The sequence below is a fragment of the Pantherophis guttatus genome, chromosome 7, assembly GCF_059756535.1.
Source record: "Pantherophis guttatus breed Tessera chromosome 7, ASM5975653v1, whole genome shotgun sequence".
Taxonomy (NCBI): Eukaryota; Metazoa; Chordata; class Lepidosauria; order Squamata; family Colubridae; genus Pantherophis; species Pantherophis guttatus.
In genome coordinates, this window is record NC_142069.1 from 47,457,474 (window position 1) to 47,477,589 (window position 20,116).

A 20,116-nucleotide genomic window follows, 5' to 3' on the forward strand; every position below is an offset into this window, starting at 1 on the left:
TTGGAAATATTTTTCCACTTAAATTTTCAAAAAATGTTTTCTGTATCTTCCCATAGTTCCTCAAGTTCACTTTTGCATATATTAAATGTATATAATGTTCCTTATTTTGAGTTTAACTCATGTGATAATCTGAATTAAATAGTTCTGGTTCACCTTAACTGATTTATTTATTTCTCAGATGCCCATTTTGGTGTGCCTTATTTCTGCTTTGATAGTTTCAATTCTTTCTTGGTTTGTGCCTCTTGCTTTTCATATTGCAATTCACTTTTCTTCTCTTTCACTATCAGTGACCAGACTTCCTTGAAAAATTGGTCTGATAACATCATCATATGAAGATCTACTTGTGAAGTTCTACAATCTGGTTTTGTAATTTGTATTATCTGATCAGCGCCTTGTGATCTGATTTGGGAATTCCTTATTTTAGTGGTTTGTGTATTATTTTTAATTTCCACATTGTTAGGCTTTGCGTTCAAGGGTGATTTTGCCAGGATGGCTGTCAGGGTCATTAGAGCTCTTCCTCTATATAAATATAATAAGCTCCAGAGAAGAAGACTAATTTAGAGAGATTTTAAAAAAATTAAATTCCACTTATAAAAGAGGTGTATTCAGAATTATGAATTGTCTGTCAGATTGTAAAAAGTACAGAAACATGAAGAAATTAATTTTATAATGCCAAATTGTCATACATTGTTATTACAATAGATGTCATTGTGGCTACAGCATAAGAAGCATGCACAGATATAACCTGCATCTTCCCCAAATGAAATAAAAGATAGAAAATTTCCATAAATTTTGTACAGAAACTATTTTTGCTCAGGACAGTATTTGTAGCTATTTTACTAAATAATCAGCCAATACCTTAGTCACATTCAGTTTGTCATCTTGAACTTATTTCCATTGAAAAACTGTGACAAGATACAAAATTTCTTAGTAACTCAAATGGGACATCAGTTCCTTTTGAAAAGAAAGAAGGGTAATAACGAGAAAAAAAATCAGAAAAGGCATGATTCACAGAGGACCACATGAAATGTTCTCAAAATATCCAGTATTACCTGTGCTAGATCATCCTCTTAATGAACAGTATTCTGTTTCTGCTGCTTCTCATAAATAGGGAAGAGCACAGATCTGGAGATGTCATAATCAAAGAAACTAATTATATAAAACTGATTAAAAAGGAGTTGCTAAAAACAAGATAACTAGCATGGTGATTATATTTGTAGATACTTTATCTACAAGTTTATCTACAGGTTTTGTTTTACTGTTTTAATGATACTTGAAAGCCAATTTAATAGGAGAAATTATTAATTTCTAAGCATATATATCACAAGATGTAATTTTACTAAAGAAAGCTGCTTTTTTGGAACTTATGAATCCTTTCCTTAAATTCTCTTTAAATTAAACTATTTCTTTGAGACTTTTTTATACTTTTCATCTAAAATAAGTTTCTGTTCATAAGTTTAGTCTTAATTTGTTTAGTGTAATTAAATACTAGTCATGTACAGTCATGTACAGAATATATTATGCCTGCTGTTTTAAAAATATAGGCACTATATTCCCGATGTACACAAAATGTGTACAATTACCATAAAAGAAAAAACAAAGCTTAAAAGACATACAATTATATTAAGAATTTTTGGTATAAATGTGTTATCTGTTGAAAAGGTGAGAGGACAGAGAAGAGAAGAAAACTTACTTTCTTAATGTTCACAAAAAATCATGAATGAAGAGATGAGTCTTTTTTCAGCAGTTGTTTAAAATACATTCCGGCAGAACCATTACTGTACGTGACTGCTGGGAGCAAAACCATAGTTGTGAAGAACCACAAGGTGGCAGTTTGCAAGTTCAGGCACAAGTAACAGGATCAACTCTGATTATCTTAGTAATTATCTAACTCAATTGGTGATACAGGCATATTTTTAAGCTGTGCGTATTCAGGTTAATTCGACAGCATTCAGCATTAATTGAAAGGCTTTTAGTAAATGTATATACATGATAGATTTACATCAGTGTCATAGTGAGATACTATAGAATGTCACTGATATTCAGCATGTATGTTGCAGTGCCATAAATTAGCCATATGGATTGGATCTCAATTATTGTTTGTGTAGGTGTTAGTTGTTAAATGTATTTGCCCTTTCTGTATCAGCTCTTCTATTATACCCCCCTATTTTTTCCTGACTGCATTTATAAGATTAAAATTCTGCACTGGGGAACCTTAAATTTGATCTTAAAAATTCATTGCCTAGTTTTTTTCCACTTTGGTTCAGTAATTATTTAGCTTTAAATATTCTAATAAAATCGGACAGCTGCAAATATTTAGTTTTCTGCATCTCTTTGCTGCTGTCTAATAATTTTCAGATTTTTGCAGCCCAGATATAGTATGGTAGCCCTAGGATAGTAGGAAAAAATACTTACATTATTATTTTTATATTGTAATTTAATCTAAGAGCTTCTTAAGGCAATCTAATGCTATTAAAAAAACATTGTAATGCAATGTAATGAGCTAAGGATATAGCTAAATGTCCTTCATGGTAGATATACGAACTCTTATAGACAGTAATGAAAAGAAGGTTTAAAAAAGGCTAAGGTAAGGCTACATATTAGCCCTATCATAAAAAATTATTTAGGCATTATCCAACATTAGCAAAGTCCAAAATTACAATACATGTTATTGTTATAAGAACTTTATGCCTTTTGGTATCCTTGTCTCCTACCTCACCATTGTTAGCTACTGCTTTTCTTCCTCAGAAGTCAGACAAAAAGCACTTTCTGTCTCATTTTCCTCCAACTTAATTGGAGAAGTGTTTATTTTACTAATTCTACCAGTCATAGAAGGGAAAAATAATACTGCCCAATTCTTAGCTTCTATTTCTAGCCATCCTGGAATGGCAAGTCAGTCATCAATGGTTAGATTTTCAACCAATACTTTTACATTATCAAATTTCAGGCTTGGATGATTGTTTTTGCACCGTAAACCAAGAATATTTAAGAGAGAGAAATCAAGGTAATTATACTAATAATCTGTAGGCTCTGGGGACTTGAGTATAAAGAAAAATTGGAGTTGAAAATTGCATATTTTCAAGCAAGAGATTATCATCTGCAGGTGAGTGTTACCAATCCTTTCTGGTTAGGGCATGCTTTGAGCTGAATCAATATCCAAACTGCATTTATTCTGCCTTTTCTATCAGTATATTCCTGAGGTTAGCAAGTGAAGCTGCTGTCAGTGTAGTCACATCCTTATCTCACAAATGTAGGCTCCTATTTCATTGCAGAACTTGCTGTTTTGCTATGCCAAAGAAGAACAGAACAATCTGTCAGTTGTTTGCGAACAGATGTTCCCAGATCACCCCATCCCCACGACTCTTTAAATGAACAAATGCCTAGAGACAGGAACCCATCTTGTCCCAAACAGACAGAAGATTACTGAGGGGGTTCAGTTTCACAGAATTCTGAATGACTGTGGATGAATGGAATGGTCAATGACCTAATTCAGACCTAACTATGGCATTGTTTAATTATGATTTGTTAAATAAAGTGCAAGTCTCTAATTTCACACAATATATGCTAAACTTTGACCAAACGCATTATGCTCAGTACAACAGAGGAATCCAGTCAATGTACACGTAGAATATGATTTGCTCCTACAGGTCCCCCTATTCAGCAGTCTTTTAACAGTAGTGTCTCTATGGGCAATGACCAGTCCACTAACCTCAAGCTGCCTGTTCTATTTTTATGCATTTCACACTATAAGTTGTCAGTTGTTTCGGATCACTCAACTAAAGATTTAATTCATCAATTCATATTACATTTCATTCTTAGTTACAACTCAAAAATATTTAGCAGACAGCAATATAAAAAAAAATCTCTTTAAATAAAAGACCATGTTTCAAAGTCAATTCCAAAAACACCTTAGAGCATGTGGTGGTACGAATATATAATTCAGTTGCAACTCTTTAAAGCAGCTGTGGCTTCCCCCCCCCCCCCACAGTGACAGCTACATGATTCCTGGAAAAGGTGCACCTGCCTTAAAGAGTTGGAAAGAGATTGCATGCATACTTTCCCCTCCCAGGGATCTGCAAAATCAAAATTATTGGCTAGCTTCGGATGGAAATAGTACAAGATTACAAGATTAAAGTCCCAACCAACAGTCATGAGAAATGATAGCAGCAGCAAATTTGTCAATTTTAATTTTTAATAATGGAAATATCAATAAATATAACCCAAGTACTTTGGAGTTCTCCATAAGTCCTGAGAGAAAAATATTTAAGAAACACTGTTCTACAGTCTCCATTTTTGGTAACAAAAGAGCAAAGAGAGTAGGTTGAATTGGGAAGCATAGACCTCCAACAACTGTCAGTACTTCTCTTGTCACCCTACACATCACCTAACTGTATTCATTTTTCATATTCGTGCTGATGCATTCCTGCTGATATAGAGGTTTGTTGTGTGATAGTAGCTTGGCACTCAAATGTTATTGCTATAGTAGTGTATTTCTCTTCTCTGTGATATTATAAGGGCAAAGAGAATTGAATGTAGTTCATGATGCAATCTATGCAAAAGATGTAACTCATGATACAATCACTCTTAATCCTGTATCAGACAGAGAAAAGCATTTTAAAATTGTTTTGCTTAACTGCAGGCTGTAATAATAGATTTTGAAATCTGTGGTTCAGATCTCATGTATGGTTTCTTAAGAATCAACATAAATTTGTATGATTCAGTGGGCAAGGAATTTTGGATATAATGTGATGCTTGAACAATGGGCAAATACGTAGATGAAGGGTTTAAAATTTACATTAAATTATAATCTAAAAGAAACATTTAATAAGATGATATATCACTGGTATTTAACATCAGATAACATCAAATGAATGTTGGAAGTGTAAAAGTAAAGAAGGGACTTTTTTATCATTTATGGTGATCATGTGATAAAGCAAAAAAAAAAAATTGGAATACAATCCATTTTTTAATACAGAAAATTTTGAAAATGAAGATAAAGATTAAACCAGAAATTTTCCTTTTGGGCCTAATGGAAAAAGACTTGGAGAAAAAAATGGAACTTTGTTACTATATATGTTGACAGCAGCAAGACCATTGTACGCACAAAAATGGAAGGATACTTTGATTCCTACCATGGACGAATGGTTGCAGAAGCTGATGGAGTTGACTGAAATGGCAAAATTGATCATTTTGATTAAATTAAAGAATATAAGTACTTTTGCTTCCACATGGAGACCGCTTCTGAACTTTGTGCTTGAAGTGGAAAAGAATGAAACTTTGATTTTACTGATTAGACTGACATATCTTTATAGAAATGGCTAGTTTATATTATTATGAAAAAACAAAAAGTTGTGATTTAATGTTAATGCCTTATTTTACTGCAACAAGTCAGAAGTTAATGCTTCTTTTTCTTTTTCCTAATCCTTCCTCAACTTTTCTTCCCCCCTTCCTCCCCACTGTTTTTCTATTTACTTTTGTACTTTGTATCTTATTTTATCTTATAACTCAATAAAAAAGTTAAACTGAAAGAATCAATACAAATTTATCTGGCAATAAACTTAGAAATTGCAACATGAGGCCAGACTTAGAAACACTTCCTTAAAACTGATTATGGATATGGATATGTTAGAATTAAGCTTATATAAATAATCTGCCAATAAAATAGCTTTCAGGAAATGCCAATAGATGATGAATGTTAATAACATCATTTGCATTACATGAATTTTGTAATGCAAATGATGTTGTCTAGATTAATCTATTCATTTCTGGAATCAGGATAGAGAGAGAAAAATAAAAATAAATAAAAATAAATAAGTAATTATTTCTTTTTTAAAAAGGGAATGTGCGGCCAGATTTTTGCTGTTCAGTAAATTATTGAGAGGTTTGTGTATGTGAAACAATTATTGTACATTTCATTACTTTCATAACCTTATGAAAACAGTCTTGAATTTTGGAATTTGTATGTATGAATGTTGGTCTCTGAATGCAATGCATCTACCATGCAATGGAAGTAAAGTAGTTATTAGAATAAACAGAATCCTTAGTGAATTATTTTTAATAATTTATGACAGGGGTGAAATGATCCCGGTTCAGACCGGATCGCCCAATCCAATAGCGATGGCGGCGAGTGGTTCAGAAAACCAGTAGCAAAAACCCCTGTGCCCCCCCCCATGCCCAGCTGAGCCACGCGATCCTCAGAGGCTGTTTTTTTACTTTCAAAAGCATTTTTTCTACAACCTCTTCAGCCAAAAAAATGCTTTTAAAAGTACAAATAAAAGCCTCTGATGATCGTGCAGCTCAGCTGGGATTGTCAGAGGCTTTTAAAAGCATTTTTTTCTACAACCTCTTTGGCCAAAGAGGTTGTAGAAAAAAATGCTTTTAAAAGCCTCTGACGATCCCAGCTGAGTTGCCTGATCATCAGAGGCTTTTAAAAGCATTTTTTTACAACCTCTTCGGCTGAGGAGGTTGTAGAAAAAATGCTTTTAAAAGTTAAAAAAAAATTGGCCACGCCCACCCAGTCACATTACCACCACCAAGCCACGCCCACAGAACCGGTATTAACAAATTTTACATTTCACCACTGATTTATGAACAAATTGATGTTTTAGTGATATTAATAGCATGTTAGTTGGGAATTCGAATGCTGTGTACCTTTGCATGACAATATTATATGTTAACTGAGAATCTGAATTATCTACAAGCTAATGCAGTAGTGTCTTTAGGAAGTCAAAGCAGGCACAATTGTAGTTGCAGCACTGCGATCAAAACCCCATCCCTTTATACATGTATTTGATGTCGATACACTTCTAAAAGGGATAAAGCTTAAATTGTTTGAAGATATATTACTTATTTCTGTTTATCTAATATGCTTTCTATGTAATTCAGTTCAGTTCAGGTAGATTACCTGCATTGTTGCTTCATTATCAAGTAGATAGATGATCTTTCACCCGACCCTGATCCTAAAATTAGTCAGCCATCTTCTTTATCACAGGAAGAAAACACTGGAACTCTATATTTCACAACAGGAACAAATCTTAATTTCAAGTCTTAATCCATCACTGTATGGTACAACAATAATGCATTGTTTAAAAAACATTTTTTAAAAAATAGGAACAGGTATTTTCAAGGGGAAGGCATTTCCTCATCCCATCCATGTCATGGTAAGAATTTATGTAATATAGAAGTTAATTATTACTGCTGGATTACCATCCAACTTTCATTATAGAGTTTTTAGTACCTTCTGTTCAGTATCGGTGTCACAACATATTTTAGTACATTTGTTTGCTCTTGTCTTCTGTTAATCTCTGTGTTTTTCTCTTATCTATGTACCGCAATAAAATTTATGAAGGTTTCACTTCACTTCCAATTTATGGAAATGACTGTAAAACGTAGATACTTTTTCCAAAGAATGCTGAGAGGCTTTGTTGAGGTAACCAATGCAAATATGAATAAACATGTTCAGTTTTACATTGGCCTCAGTAAAGCAGAATTGGATACTAGAATTGATGCAGATCATGCGCTCTGCCAGTCTAATAAACTCCAAAATATTTTTAGTGCGATTTGAAGCAAAAAGCTGTAATATATACTTATTATCTGGACTTAAAAAGGCACAGATAACCATGGTAAACATTTGCTGTTCCTGTTCCCCACTCCTATCATGCAGCCTCTGACATGCTGTCAAATCATGTCATGATTTCATATGTCCAGAGTATATTAAGTCATTCATTAAACCCTAGGTTGATGCCATCCCCTATTCTAAGCCTCATCAAGTGATGGGAAACACCTGTCAATCATAGCAGTGCTGTGATTAGCAAATGGTTTTGGTAAATAACTAGACTTTTGGATTTAACCTCATCATTTCTTCATGCTTCCTCATCAGCAGACTGGAAGAGCCCTAAACTAGCAAGTAAATCTACTGCCAAAATCTGCTGCTTCCCCAATCACTGAATAATTGATTCAAAGACTGAGATGTTTGCAGGGTACACATTTTCCTGCTGTACCCACCATGTCCTCAAGCTGTTGGGCAATGACTTAAGACTCGCTTGTTATAAGTTACAGGTGAGATGAAGGCAGTGCCATAAGGATAAGGCAGAAAAAAGAGAAGCTGTCAAGAGTGTCCCGTGTTTTATGCAGTAGAGATCGATTTATAGTCCTTTCCACTTTTTGAAGGCAAATGCGGCACATCAGTTTCAGAATGCATCTGACTGACCAGCGTCCAATACAAAATACTAGGGTAGTTTCCTCCTCCCCCTCTTCTCCTAATTTTGAATTTCCCTGCTGCTATCGCAAAAGAGAGGAAAGGAAGGAATGGAGGTAAATTGCATTTGACAGCAGCAGGATTTGAACAGCCCCCGTCGGAATGCGGAGTAATATTCCGAAATGCTCTGTGAGCGCGCGCCTCAGTCACCGGCCTGCTCTGCCTGTGCCGAAGGAGTTCTGGCCCGATTGCAGGAACGTTTCTTCCAGGCGGTCACAACTTGGCATCAGGCCGAAGGAATCCGCGCGAATCGGCCCGCTTGCTTCGCGCGCTGTTTGGCTGCTCTCGGGACACTCGGGCGGGGGAGGCAGAGGTGGAGAAGAGGGGAGGGCTGGCCAGGCAAGTCATTCTCTTCTCACTGGACTGGACACCTCCTGTGTCACTCAAACTAAGGTCCCACCCCTCCCCTTCTGGCTCTTTGCTTCTGCAGTTTGGCTGAAGCAGCCGGTGTCAGGAGTAGCTGTGGGTTTTGCGGCTACCTCAGAGAGGCTGGTTGGCTACTGTCACTTCGGTAAGAATAAGGCAGCGCCTGGCAAAACTTGCCCCATGGCCCTTCTGCCAGTCGGCTTGCTGCTCCTGAGGCCGCTGTCGCTGCCGACTGGGCGCTTTATTCGCTCGACTTAAACTCTCTAAGGGAGGGGGGGGGTCTCTTCGGTGCTCCCCTCTCCTCACGCTTATTTCCTTGCTCTGCTGCTGCTTTCGAGTAGGAGATGGGCATCTTCTGCCTGCTTCTTCTGCTGCCTTTGGTATCCGGGTTGGATTTCCGCTACCATCACACCAAGGAATTGGAAGCTTTTCTGAAGGAGGTGCAGAAGAATTACACTGCCATCACTCACTTGTACAGCATTGGCAAGTCAGTACAAGGTAAGGCTGGGTGGGGTGGATCGTATGCTGCTTCTCTCCGGCCTGTTTGCCCAGCATAGAATTTAGCATTTGCAGAAGAAAGAAAAAAAGTCGGTATCACTCAGAGGTCTGGCCTAAGCACCATTGCTTGGAATACAGTGCCACTGAAACCACCAGGCAGCCGCTTCCTACCCACGCTAGTTATTCCTGAGGGCCTTTCACAGGAGAGTGTCCTCATCTAGCTGGAGGGTGTGCAAGTTTGAAAAGGGCTGTAATATCTCCACTTCAGGGAAAGAAGAGTGCTGTTATTTTTTAAACATAGCATTTTATAAGAGGCCCCACATGTTGCCTTCTGTCATAAGTAATCTAAGTCTTCCCAGTTTTTTTTCTTCATCCCCCTCTCCAATTAAAAAGGAAATAAGTGCACCTATAGTTTGGCTAGTTAGTTTAACCATTGAGGATGAAATGAAATCCTCAATGCTATTTTCAACAAATAATTTGTGCAAGATCAGCTTTTTTTCTTTGATCGAAGGCAATAAATTTAAGATTGAGGTTTATATTTTAGTTAAACATTAATACAGTGTAATCCTAAACATAGTTAAAGCTAATAAAAACTAAACTAAAAGAAATAATCTCTTTCATTCTGGTTCAGCAAAAAGTCCATTAGGAGTTGCCAGAAATATCAAACAGATAGTTTGTCTCTGATAGTCCAACTTTATAGTCCGTATTTTTGCTCTGTACAATCTTGATTTTTAAATCCTCCCTATAGGGGATTGCAAGATTTGATCTTTCATCATTTTTGATACTTAAAAAAAAGTCTTCAAAGATTTCACCAGGATACTCTGTAAATCCCATAAAGAGGCATCACCCAGGTTTTCTTGTCACAGCTATTCCCAGTTCCAGTTCCTTTTCTTCCCATAAAGAGACATCATCCAAAATTTCTTACTGTATCTTTCCCATATTTTTTGAATTGTGTTTTGTAATCCCACTTGGATAATATCAATTTTGTTATCTTCCATTCGTTCAAGCTCTGTGTAAGGTCTATGTCACATAAAGGTTTTTGAAGATTTTCTCATCATCTTTTAAATCCTTATCCACTGAAATCTGTACCCTTTCTGAGATATTTTAGCCCATGTAAAAACACTCTAAGAAATACCCAGCATGGCCATTTTAACTCTTTTCTGCCTGGCTCTTTGATTTCCTCTACTATTTATTTATGTTTATGTACTGCCCAGAATTGTTTGATAGTGAGATGGATGGCATGTAAATTTAATAAATAAATAAACAAATAAATAAATTCTACTTGTGGCTTCATCAAGCTTTAGTTCCTAATATGGATTCAGTTCCGTTTCATTTTTTTCCAGTGAATATATTATTTATATATTAGTGTTTTGAATCTTTCATAAAAAATATCCAATATTCTGAATTTCTCATTTTCCAAGCTATTTAAAACTTTTTAAAATCAAAATCCATTTTTTTTTGCTTTTAGCCAGTTATATTTAAAATTCTTGAAGCTGTATTTAAAAATTTTTAAATCTGAAGGTGGAACTCATCAGGTGTCAGATTGATCTCATCATTTTAAAAGCCTCTAATATCCATAAAGTAGTTAAACTGAACATTTCCAAAAATGATTAAAAAAGGAGTTTAACTGGCTTTGTGTTGTTATGAAAGGCTCTGCTGTTTTGAAGTCAAAGCAATTTTTCCCTTGGCTCTTGGAGCTCAAACTTATGGGAGACCATTGTTTTACGGTTTCCTCATGAGGAGCCGAAATTCAAATTGTCTACTTGTGGACAATTTCCCAATTTTTCTTTCTGTGGAGAAATTCAAAGGAGCTGTCTCCTTTCCAGTTTTTGTTCTACACGGCTTTGTCTCCACTCATTCGTTGAGTCATATTTGGGCAGCTTGACTCACAATACAATGTAATCCTTTTTGTCTGAATAAGTGACATGGTGGCTTCCATAAATTTTGGAGGAGTATGGGATTCTTTCACAAGTATCTGGATCTGTTCCAGTCGAGCTTCAGGCCCGGGTACAGCACGGAAACGGCATTGGTCGCGTTGGTTGATGATCTCTGGAGGGCTCGGGACAGGGGATGCTCCTCTGTCCTGGCCCTGTTAGATCTCTCAGCGGCTTTTGATACCATCGACCATGGTATCATGCTGCACCGGTTGGAAGTGTTAGGGGTGGGAGGCACTGTGTTGCGGTGGTTCTCCTCCTTTCTCTCTGACCGGTCGCAGTCTGTGTTGACAGGGGAACAGAGGTCGACCCCGAGGCCCCTCATATGTGGGGTGCCGCAAGGGTCGGTCCTCTCGCCTCTCCTGTTCAAAATTTATGTGAAGCCGCTGGGCGAGATCATCCGTGGTTTCGGGGTGGAGTACCATCAGTATGCTGACGACACCCAGCTGTACATCTCCACCCCGGATCACCCCAACGATGCCCTTGAAGTGATGTCCCGGTGCCTGGAGGCCGTACGGATCTGGATGGGGAGGAACAGGCTCAGGCTCAACCCATCCAAGACCGAGTGGCTGTGGTTTCCGACATCCCGATATAGTCAGTTGACGCCATCACTGACTATTGGGGGTGAATCATTGGCCCCCACGGAGAGGGCTCGCAACTTGGGCGTCCTCCTGGATTCACGGCTGTCTTTAGAAGAGCACTTGACGGCCGTGACCGGGAGGATTTTTCATCAGGTTCGCCTGATTCGCCAGTTGCGTCCCTTTCTGGATTGGGACTCGTTACGCACGGTCACTCATGCCCTCGTCACCTCCCGCCTGGACTATTGCAATGCTCTCTACATGAGGCTCCCCTTGAGGAGCACCCGGAGGCTCCAACTGGCGCAGAGTGCGGCCGCGCAGGTCGTAATGAGAGCGACATAGCGCTCCCATGTAACACCTCTCCTGTGCGAGCTGCACTGGTTCCCGGTGGTCTTCCGGGTGCGCTTCAAGGTTTTGGTTACCACCTTTAAAGCGCTCCATGGCTTAGGACCTGGTTATCTACGGGACCGCCTACTACCACCAATAGCCTCCCACCGGCCAGTACGCTCTCATAGAGAGGGACTCCTCCGGGTGCCGTCAGCCAAACAGTGTTGACTGGCGGCCCCTAGGGGGAGAGCCTTCTCTGTGGGGGCACCTACCGTCTAGAATGAGCTCCCCCCGGAGATACGGAGGATCCCGGATCTGCGCACCTTCCGCCGCGCTGTGAAGACCTTTTTATTCCATCAGGCGGGCTTGGCCTAATCTCTTCCCTTTTTTAAATATGTAAATTTTAATCTGTTTTTAAATTATCGGGGTGTTTTAATCTGTCTGGGCCAAAATGATTTAATTTGATTTTATCTGGTTTTTTAAATTTTTTGTATCTATGTATTTTATTGTTTGGATGTTCACCGCCCTGAGTCCTTCGGGAGTAGGGCAGTATACAAATCAAATAAACTAAACTAAACTAAACAAGTGTTTGCATGTATAGATGTGTTTGGTTAATGAGAGAAATTCAGTCCCAGTATTAATATGCACCTTGAGCATAGATTAGATTTTATTAATTTTGGTCAGTTGGGGTTAGAATATTTAATATTAAATTATATAATTATATAAAATATTATACAATACATTTAATATTATTTAATATTTAATAATAGTTAAATAATATTTAATGTTACTGCACATTATTACGGTTGATCACACACAGTCAGCCAGATATTTAGACAGGATCTGGCATTTTATGCACCTATGAAGTCCTTCTCAAGGACCTGGAATAGACAAATGTTATTGTTTGATAGTGCTAAAGGTACTGTTGCAGGATATAAACTGTTCCAAGAAAATCCACCTTTAGTAATTGATTGATGGTGATTTTGTCAATACTGTTGGAGTTCAAATGGTGGTCTAGGTGTTTTGGAACTCTGTTACTATTGGTACTATCATTGCTTTCTTTTGTCACGCTTGTTCTATTTGTAAGTCTTTGTACTTTGGGATTTTCCCCAGTTCTTTTTCTTCTATTCTGCTGTCTTCAGGTACTGCCATGGCCACTAGCCAGGCATTTTTGCCTTTCTTATTGACAATTGTTAAGCCTGGGGTGTTATGTGACAGGTGCCTGTCTATTTGAATTCTAAAGTTCAATTTAACTTCTTCATTTTCTATGACTCTCTCTATTTTGTGTTTGTTTCTCCTTCTCCTCTTCCTCCTCCTCCTCCCCCCTCCTCCCTCTCCCCCCTTCCATCAAAATAAACTAGTTATAGATTTAATGTGGAGTCAGTTTTTTGATCTGGTATACCTCATAATGCTGACATGTACATATTTTTTAACTTTCTCCACAAAGGCAAAGACTTGGATTATGCTTTGGAATTTGAAAATGTCAGCATTTTCAAGTATTAGCTTTTCTTTTTATTGTGCCCACAAATTAGTCCTGATGGAATGTGGATAGATTTTTAATTATTCTAACCTACGTATTTCTAAACAGGTCAGAGATACTAATAGTTTGTGAAATAAATAAAATATGGTAAATAAATAATTACGGTAAATAAATAATTGAAAGCTTATTTTGAAAGCTTATTCTTTCAATAAACTCTTTATCTCCTTAAGTGCTGGCATCTGCTGTGGGGTATTAAGAAAATGTAGGGGCTGCTTTCTGTCTTTAAGAGCATGTTTCTCCATTTCTCCTTTAGGGAAATATAATATTCTGCCTTTTTTAATATTTCCCAAAATATTTCATTCTTCTAGGAGGGGGAAGTTTCCTACAATAGTAAACAAAGAAAAAATAAAATAAAAAACTGAAGAAAAAAGAAAGGAATTAAAAAAAATAAAAATTATAAATACAATAATAAATTGTATTGGCTTTTTTGCAGCTGTTAGCTTGTGATTCACCAAGATAACCAGATTCTTTTCAAATGTACTTCTGCTCAATATGCTCTCCCCATACAGAATAATTCCTTTTATTTCTCCTTCCTAAGGAGGTTTGTCCCCGGTGTTTCAGTTTGATAAGGTCTTCCTAAACCTTGATACTGTCTTCTAAGGTGATTACTATTCTCCCTACTTCTATATCAACTCCAAATGTGAACTGTGCCTAAAATTTTGAACAGAGACTAGAGAGGACATGTAGAATAGATTGTTCAGTCAGTTCTATGTCCATCAAGGTAGCACATCTGGCCCATATTTTGCCATCTTTTCTATTACAATCTCATGGGAAACTTTGTTGGATGTTTTGCTGAAGCCAAGCATTCAACAAAGTTTCCATGATATTCTAATAGATAACAAAATATACCATTCTCAGCATTCCCTTGGACAAATAATCTGCTTGATCTATCAAAAAAGCAGAATCAGTTGGTTTAATACATTCACTCTGGGCTCCTCCACAGTGCTCTGATCTTTTACTTGACCATGGAAAAAAATGATGTTTCAGAACTCACTCTGTCCTTTTGCATCACACAGTGCTCAAGTAATCCCCCAGGCAGTTTTTTGACATCCCATTCAGTGATGCTTACAACTGCAGAGGAGATGTTACCTGCAGTTTGAAAAACCCTGTAATGAAAATTCAGTCAAGTACTCAGCTGCAGGAGATATAAATGCAGAAATAAGATGGTTTATTTTTGGGGGGAGGGAAGATACTGCAGACTAAAAGCTTGAAAACAGAACATACCACATTGATGTATCTCACTCAAATAATGATTTATTTAAATGAAGAAAGGGTAGAATATCTTCTTTATTTTTTATTACCGGTATCATTTTAGAGGAATTTATTTGAGACCTTCACAGCCCTTCTCCCAGAGTCCATAGTTACAGTATTAAGAAATTTTGGAGAAGGATAAAAAATGTGATAATTAATGTATGGCGGGACACTTGGGAAAAGTTGCTAAATAGGTTTTATAGTGCAACCATTCCTGCTGATTAGCGATAAGAATGCCTTCCATGTGAAAAAAAACTGGAAAAACAACGGCAAGACAAGAAAGAGAAACCTGTCGCATTCAAAAGTAGGGTTAGAAAATGACCTGGTAGAGATCACGCAAGTGCCACAGCTTACCTTCAGAGGTAATATTCAGAGGAAAAGAGATATTGTATCAACAATAATAAAAATAATCCTACAGAAAAGAATTCTTACCAATGATATCACATAAGGTTATTGAGATAGATTTGAATGTGTAGAATTATATCACTTTAGAAGTATTAGAAGCATTTAGAAGTGTTGTTTCTGCTGCTTAATTAATGCCTGTCCAGGTATTCCACACCTTTGTAGATTTTTATAAATTCATTCTTAACTGCATGGGGAATGCATGCCTGATTTGATTCCACATGCACAGTTCACCAGACCGAAGATTAAGGCTGACAGGAAAGGCAAAGGAACATCTAAGTTCAAGACGAGATGAGAGAGGCAAATCCTCAAAGGAGGTTATTGCTCTATGTCTTGTTTTGCAATACATTATTTTTACCATATTTTATGAAATAGACTTTCAGGAGATAATTTTTTTACTGTATAAAATATAACAACACATTTTAGGGCATTATGCTTGGAAACTTTTGTGTTCTGGTTCTGGAGACTTTGGTATTCTCTCCTCCAATTTAGAAGTGCTTTCTCTAACAGGGTCAAACTCTTTGGAAGGATGGGAGTTTTAATTCAACTTACTGGGGTAGGGGTTTCCGTTAGGAAAGCAGATAGCATTAGAATTAGCAGCTTCTTAAGGCATACTGCTCATTGTCCACTCATTGCTTAAATTTTTATATTTTTTTCTATTTTTCTGTTTTTTAACAAATTTTATTACCTGTGTAGGACTGCTCTGAAATGGAAACATTTCTATTTCATTTCTTGTTGCTGACTCTCATTTCTCCTTGATTTTCTTTTCTTTTTTTCTTCCTGAGCTGTCTGACAACTTCTACCTGTTTTGCCTAAGTTTCTTAACCCTGTTAAATGAGAAACAAAAGAAGACAGACATAAAATTAAGAATGGAATGAAAGTTAAGTTGTGAAATCATAGTTACCTATGATTTATTTAACTTTGTTTATATAGCATTCTAAATTAATCACACTGGATACATTGACCATTGACTATTAATCACACTAGGTACATTGATACTACATGCCTGACTATAATATAGAGTAGCCCAGCGTCTAGTTCAGTCTGTTATGAGATCATAGCTTGGGAACGTATACATTATTAAAAAGGACATTGTTTTTTCAAAGACATTAACAGCAAAGATTGGAGTGATAACTTGACGTTGACTTAGTCTACAATACATAGAGAAAAGAAACTTAATTATTCCTTCTCAGTTTAAAATCCACCAAAATAGGCCTCCTCCTTCCATCTACCTCTTTTAAACTTAGCAAAATAGTTTCCTTTGCAATTAATTGATCTGCGTTCATAGCTATCTGGGTATAAGTGAGTGATTTTGCTAGGTTTATAAATAGGGAAGGAAGGTTAAACTTCAGCTCCCTGAATACTGCAGGCCTTCCATTCTTCCAAATGATGTTTTTATTTTTCTCCAAAAGGACAAGCACTGCAGTCAAGGATGATTACTCATTAGGATCACTTCAAATAATATTTTGGATTTTAAGTAGAATGAATGGTGGATGTAAAAAATAAAGTATGCCTACCTTGTGACATACTTCATACTCTGCCGAAAGGTTCCCAAAAGATATCGGGTTGATAGGTTCGGGAAATTCAGCCTGTTTAACTTCCTCTGTAAATACTATTAAAAGCTCCAATTCAAATTAATAGGGGGTTGAATGAAATGATCTCCCAATAATATAAGTCCCATTTAAACTAAAATCTGAAGTGCTACTTCATTTTATTTTATCTCAAACTTTGTCCAGTGTAAAGATCAAGTAAACCAGGAAAATGTTTTAAAAGGGACTTGTCTTCCTAAGTTAAATATTTGTTTCAGCTACTCAGGGAAAAATGGTTTGTGCAATTCTTCCAAGTGTTTCCAAGTATTCAAACAAGAATTTATTCTGTTTTAATATTCGTTGTATATTATATTTGATCTTTTAAACATTTGCAGTCCTCTGTTGTCTCTTACTAAGTGTTATTGATCTGACTTCTTGTTTATCTCTCTCTCTTTTTTTACAGATTTCTTGTTCATATATTTTTAAACTTAGCTCTCTTCAGTAAAATTATTTAGTTATTATTAATGGATTCTTTTAGGAATGAATAAAAATTTTATATTTTTTAATTTAAAATGTTTTGGTTTAAATAAAAGAAAACATTGGGCTTTAATTCATCTGAATAACTGCCTACATCTAAAACTCATTTATTCAATGCCATGACAAATGAATTAAAGATAATACAGTTTATCTTAGCTCTTCATTGTTTTTTTGTGTTATTATTTTACAACTATCTGCATACATTCTGTATCTAGTAAAGGTAAAATTCTTTTCCACTTAAAGGTAGAGACCTCTGGGTTCTTGCTCTGGGAAGGTCTCCAACCCAGCATAAGATTGGCATACCAGAGTTCAAGTATGTTGGTAATATGCATGGGAATGAGGTACGTCTATAACTTCAGTTGTTGTGGTTTCCTTACAGCACTATTTATAGGAAGCACCCCAATTTATATACATGTGGGAAAAGTTTAATCTTCAATCTAAGCAGCCAAAAAAAAGACTGACATTTTCTCCCCCCCCCCCCGAAGATTGTACAAAGTTATAAAAATGTTACAGTACAAGACAGGGAGGTCTGCTAAATGCAATGCGTTTTCCTTAATTTCATAAAGTAAATCGAGTTATATTTTGCTATTATTAATGAGCATGATCTAGTAAGGTACATGTGGCTTTCAGTGAAAAGGACAAGCCATAAATAGTCTGTTGAAATTTATGTCACTTAATATATTACCATTCTAGTAGTATAATATAGTATAATATAATTAGGAATAGAATTATATAATTTTATTAGCATTACCCTTCACCATTTCCAAGAATCTTTTCCCACTATAAGTTCAAGTTCAATTTCGTAAAGCAACATTCAATTTAAAGTTCATTTTTTTGCTGGTTCTGCCATTTGCATTTTTCTATTGAAGCTGACTGGGCATATACTGTATGATCCTGATAGTCTATCTGTAAAGAATAATGGGGGGGAGGGGGGAGCATAACAATTCCAAGGAAAGTTTAAGAATTTCTGGTTTTTCTGATTTTTTAATCCTTGTGGCCATTATTATAAAAATATTTACATTATTTTAGAAACCAGCCATATGCTTTCAATAATGCTTATCAATAAAAAGACAACATAAATGGTCCTGTGATTGTTGGCAGTCAAATTTTGGATCTCTGTGTTCCTTATGCCTTGCCTTACAACATTCTCCCTCTCATAAATAGAAACATAATGACATCTAAAGGGGAAAGAAAAATCTTGTCTCAGCTCCAAAGGTTTATATTTATCTGCTTCTGCAAAGAGAAGGAGCAAAGTGGGAACAATTGGATCAGACATATGTATTAATTGAATAAACTAAAGCAATGTCTCACCTCCTTTTTCTTGCTGTAGCATTACTCCTTTATTGTGAGGCTCCGGACAGAGTACAGAACATCAACTCATAAAAATGAAAATAACTGATCAGAATGAACATCCAGAGTCAGTCATTTAGGCCCCAAAACATAAGAATATATTAATCACAGAATACAAGGTGAAAGGGAAGTATTCACTTATTTATTTATTTGTTTATATGTTTCTATTTTGATGCCACCCAACTCTAAAACGCTAAAGGAAATAACAAAGTGGAATCAACAGAAAGGCAATCCAGACAACCTGCATCAAAACATATGTACACCTCTAAGAAGTCATATCCAAAGAATGAAATTCTTATTAATCCATTAGATGTCATAGGCAGACTATTCAAATGGTCCCGTTGTGATGCAGAGGTCCATGGCATCATGATGTCCAGTTTATTGAAGTACTGATCTAATTATGGTAAAGGGTACATGTAATTTCCTCCATTCTCACATCATATTTCATCTGCTCTGAAACAAAGACTAGGTCAAGCATGTACCTGCCTGCATGTTTTGGGACTATACCGGTAGTTGCTGTGACAGAATATGGAGGTTAAAGTCAGCCGAGAAAATGATAACATGACATTCAGGATTTGCAGAGAGATGCTTGTAGTTGGCATATCAGCAGCGGCCAAAGATCCTCATTGTGGTACAATTCTATTCAAAAGAACTAACTACCTCTGGAACAGTGCTTGATCACTGTGAGCCTCTTTATGATGTCACATCTGATGAAGGCCCTGAAACTCAGGTGGCCAGCTTTTTTTCAGATTTCATCACCATCATGCCTGATTCAATAAACCATAAAAAGGCTGCATGTTCATTCACATATCATAGATGGACGTGGCCATATTCTGCATAGATTTGGCATTTACCAAAACTACTAGGAAATCAAAATGCCCAACAGTTAGACTACCTGGACTGGAGAAAATGGCTAAGGTTATATTACCTTATTTCACCAATAGTTATATTGGTGAACTCCAGTATTCGATTCAATTTATAATTATAATAAATCAGTAATTAATCAGCTCAGTTTTGCATCACATATTGGTCCTATTGGCAAAAATTTATGGAGTTAAAGCATTTAGGGATGTGAGAACATGCCATTAAGTGGTGTAATGGTTAAAGTGCTAGATTAGAAACCAGGGGAACATTACTTCTGCTTCTCTCTTAGGAATGTAAATGACTGAGATAGTCATTCTTTCTTAGCCCACCTTCTGCCTTGGAGGGGTTTGTTGGGAAAACAGGAGGAAGGAGCATTATATACACTGCTTGGAGTTGAATATAAATGTAATAAATAATCCAGTGGCTTAATATGTATTTATATTGAAGCATGTTTATTCATAAAGAAGTGCTTGTATAAGAAATTCCCATTTTTTAATACAACAAATAATGTATCACAGTAACAAGTCAGTTGGTCATCTGAGCATAGATGGAAAAATTGATAGATTTTTTTCCCCTGATTAATTCTAAAAAAATACTAGAGGAAGATAAGCAACTATTCAGTTCCCTTTTGCACTTTGACTTGTAGCAATATGTGTGACAATGGAGTGAATGATAACTATTAA

At 36.4% G+C, this 20,116-nt stretch overlaps 1 protein-coding gene and 1 long non-coding RNA gene across 2 annotated transcripts in view; one reads left to right on the forward strand and one right to left on the reverse strand.

Annotated features, from left to right (window-relative positions):
- Positions 1–821: 821 nt before the first annotated feature.
- LOC117655617 (uncharacterized) lies at positions 822–19,234 on the reverse strand. The gene is made up of 6 exons (XR_004588735.3): positions 19,052–19,234; positions 15,842–15,980; positions 6,905–7,009; positions 1,694–1,788; positions 1,053–1,125; positions 822–954 (listed from the first exon to the last, which is right to left on the reverse strand). It is a non-coding gene; the product is annotated as an uncharacterized LOC117655617 (long non-coding RNA).
- CPM (carboxypeptidase M) overlaps positions 8,634–20,116 on the forward strand; it is a 34,823-nt gene continuing 23,340 nt past the window's right edge. Inside the window, exons 1-3 of the mRNA XM_034403211.3 lie at positions 8,634–8,768; positions 8,965–9,121; positions 17,463–17,560. Of these exons, the coding sequence (XP_034259102.1) occupies positions 8,968–9,121; positions 17,463–17,560 (252 nt within the window). The 5' untranslated portion in view covers positions 8,634–8,768; positions 8,965–8,967. The remainder of the gene's footprint in view (positions 8,769–8,964; positions 9,122–17,462; positions 17,561–20,116) is intronic.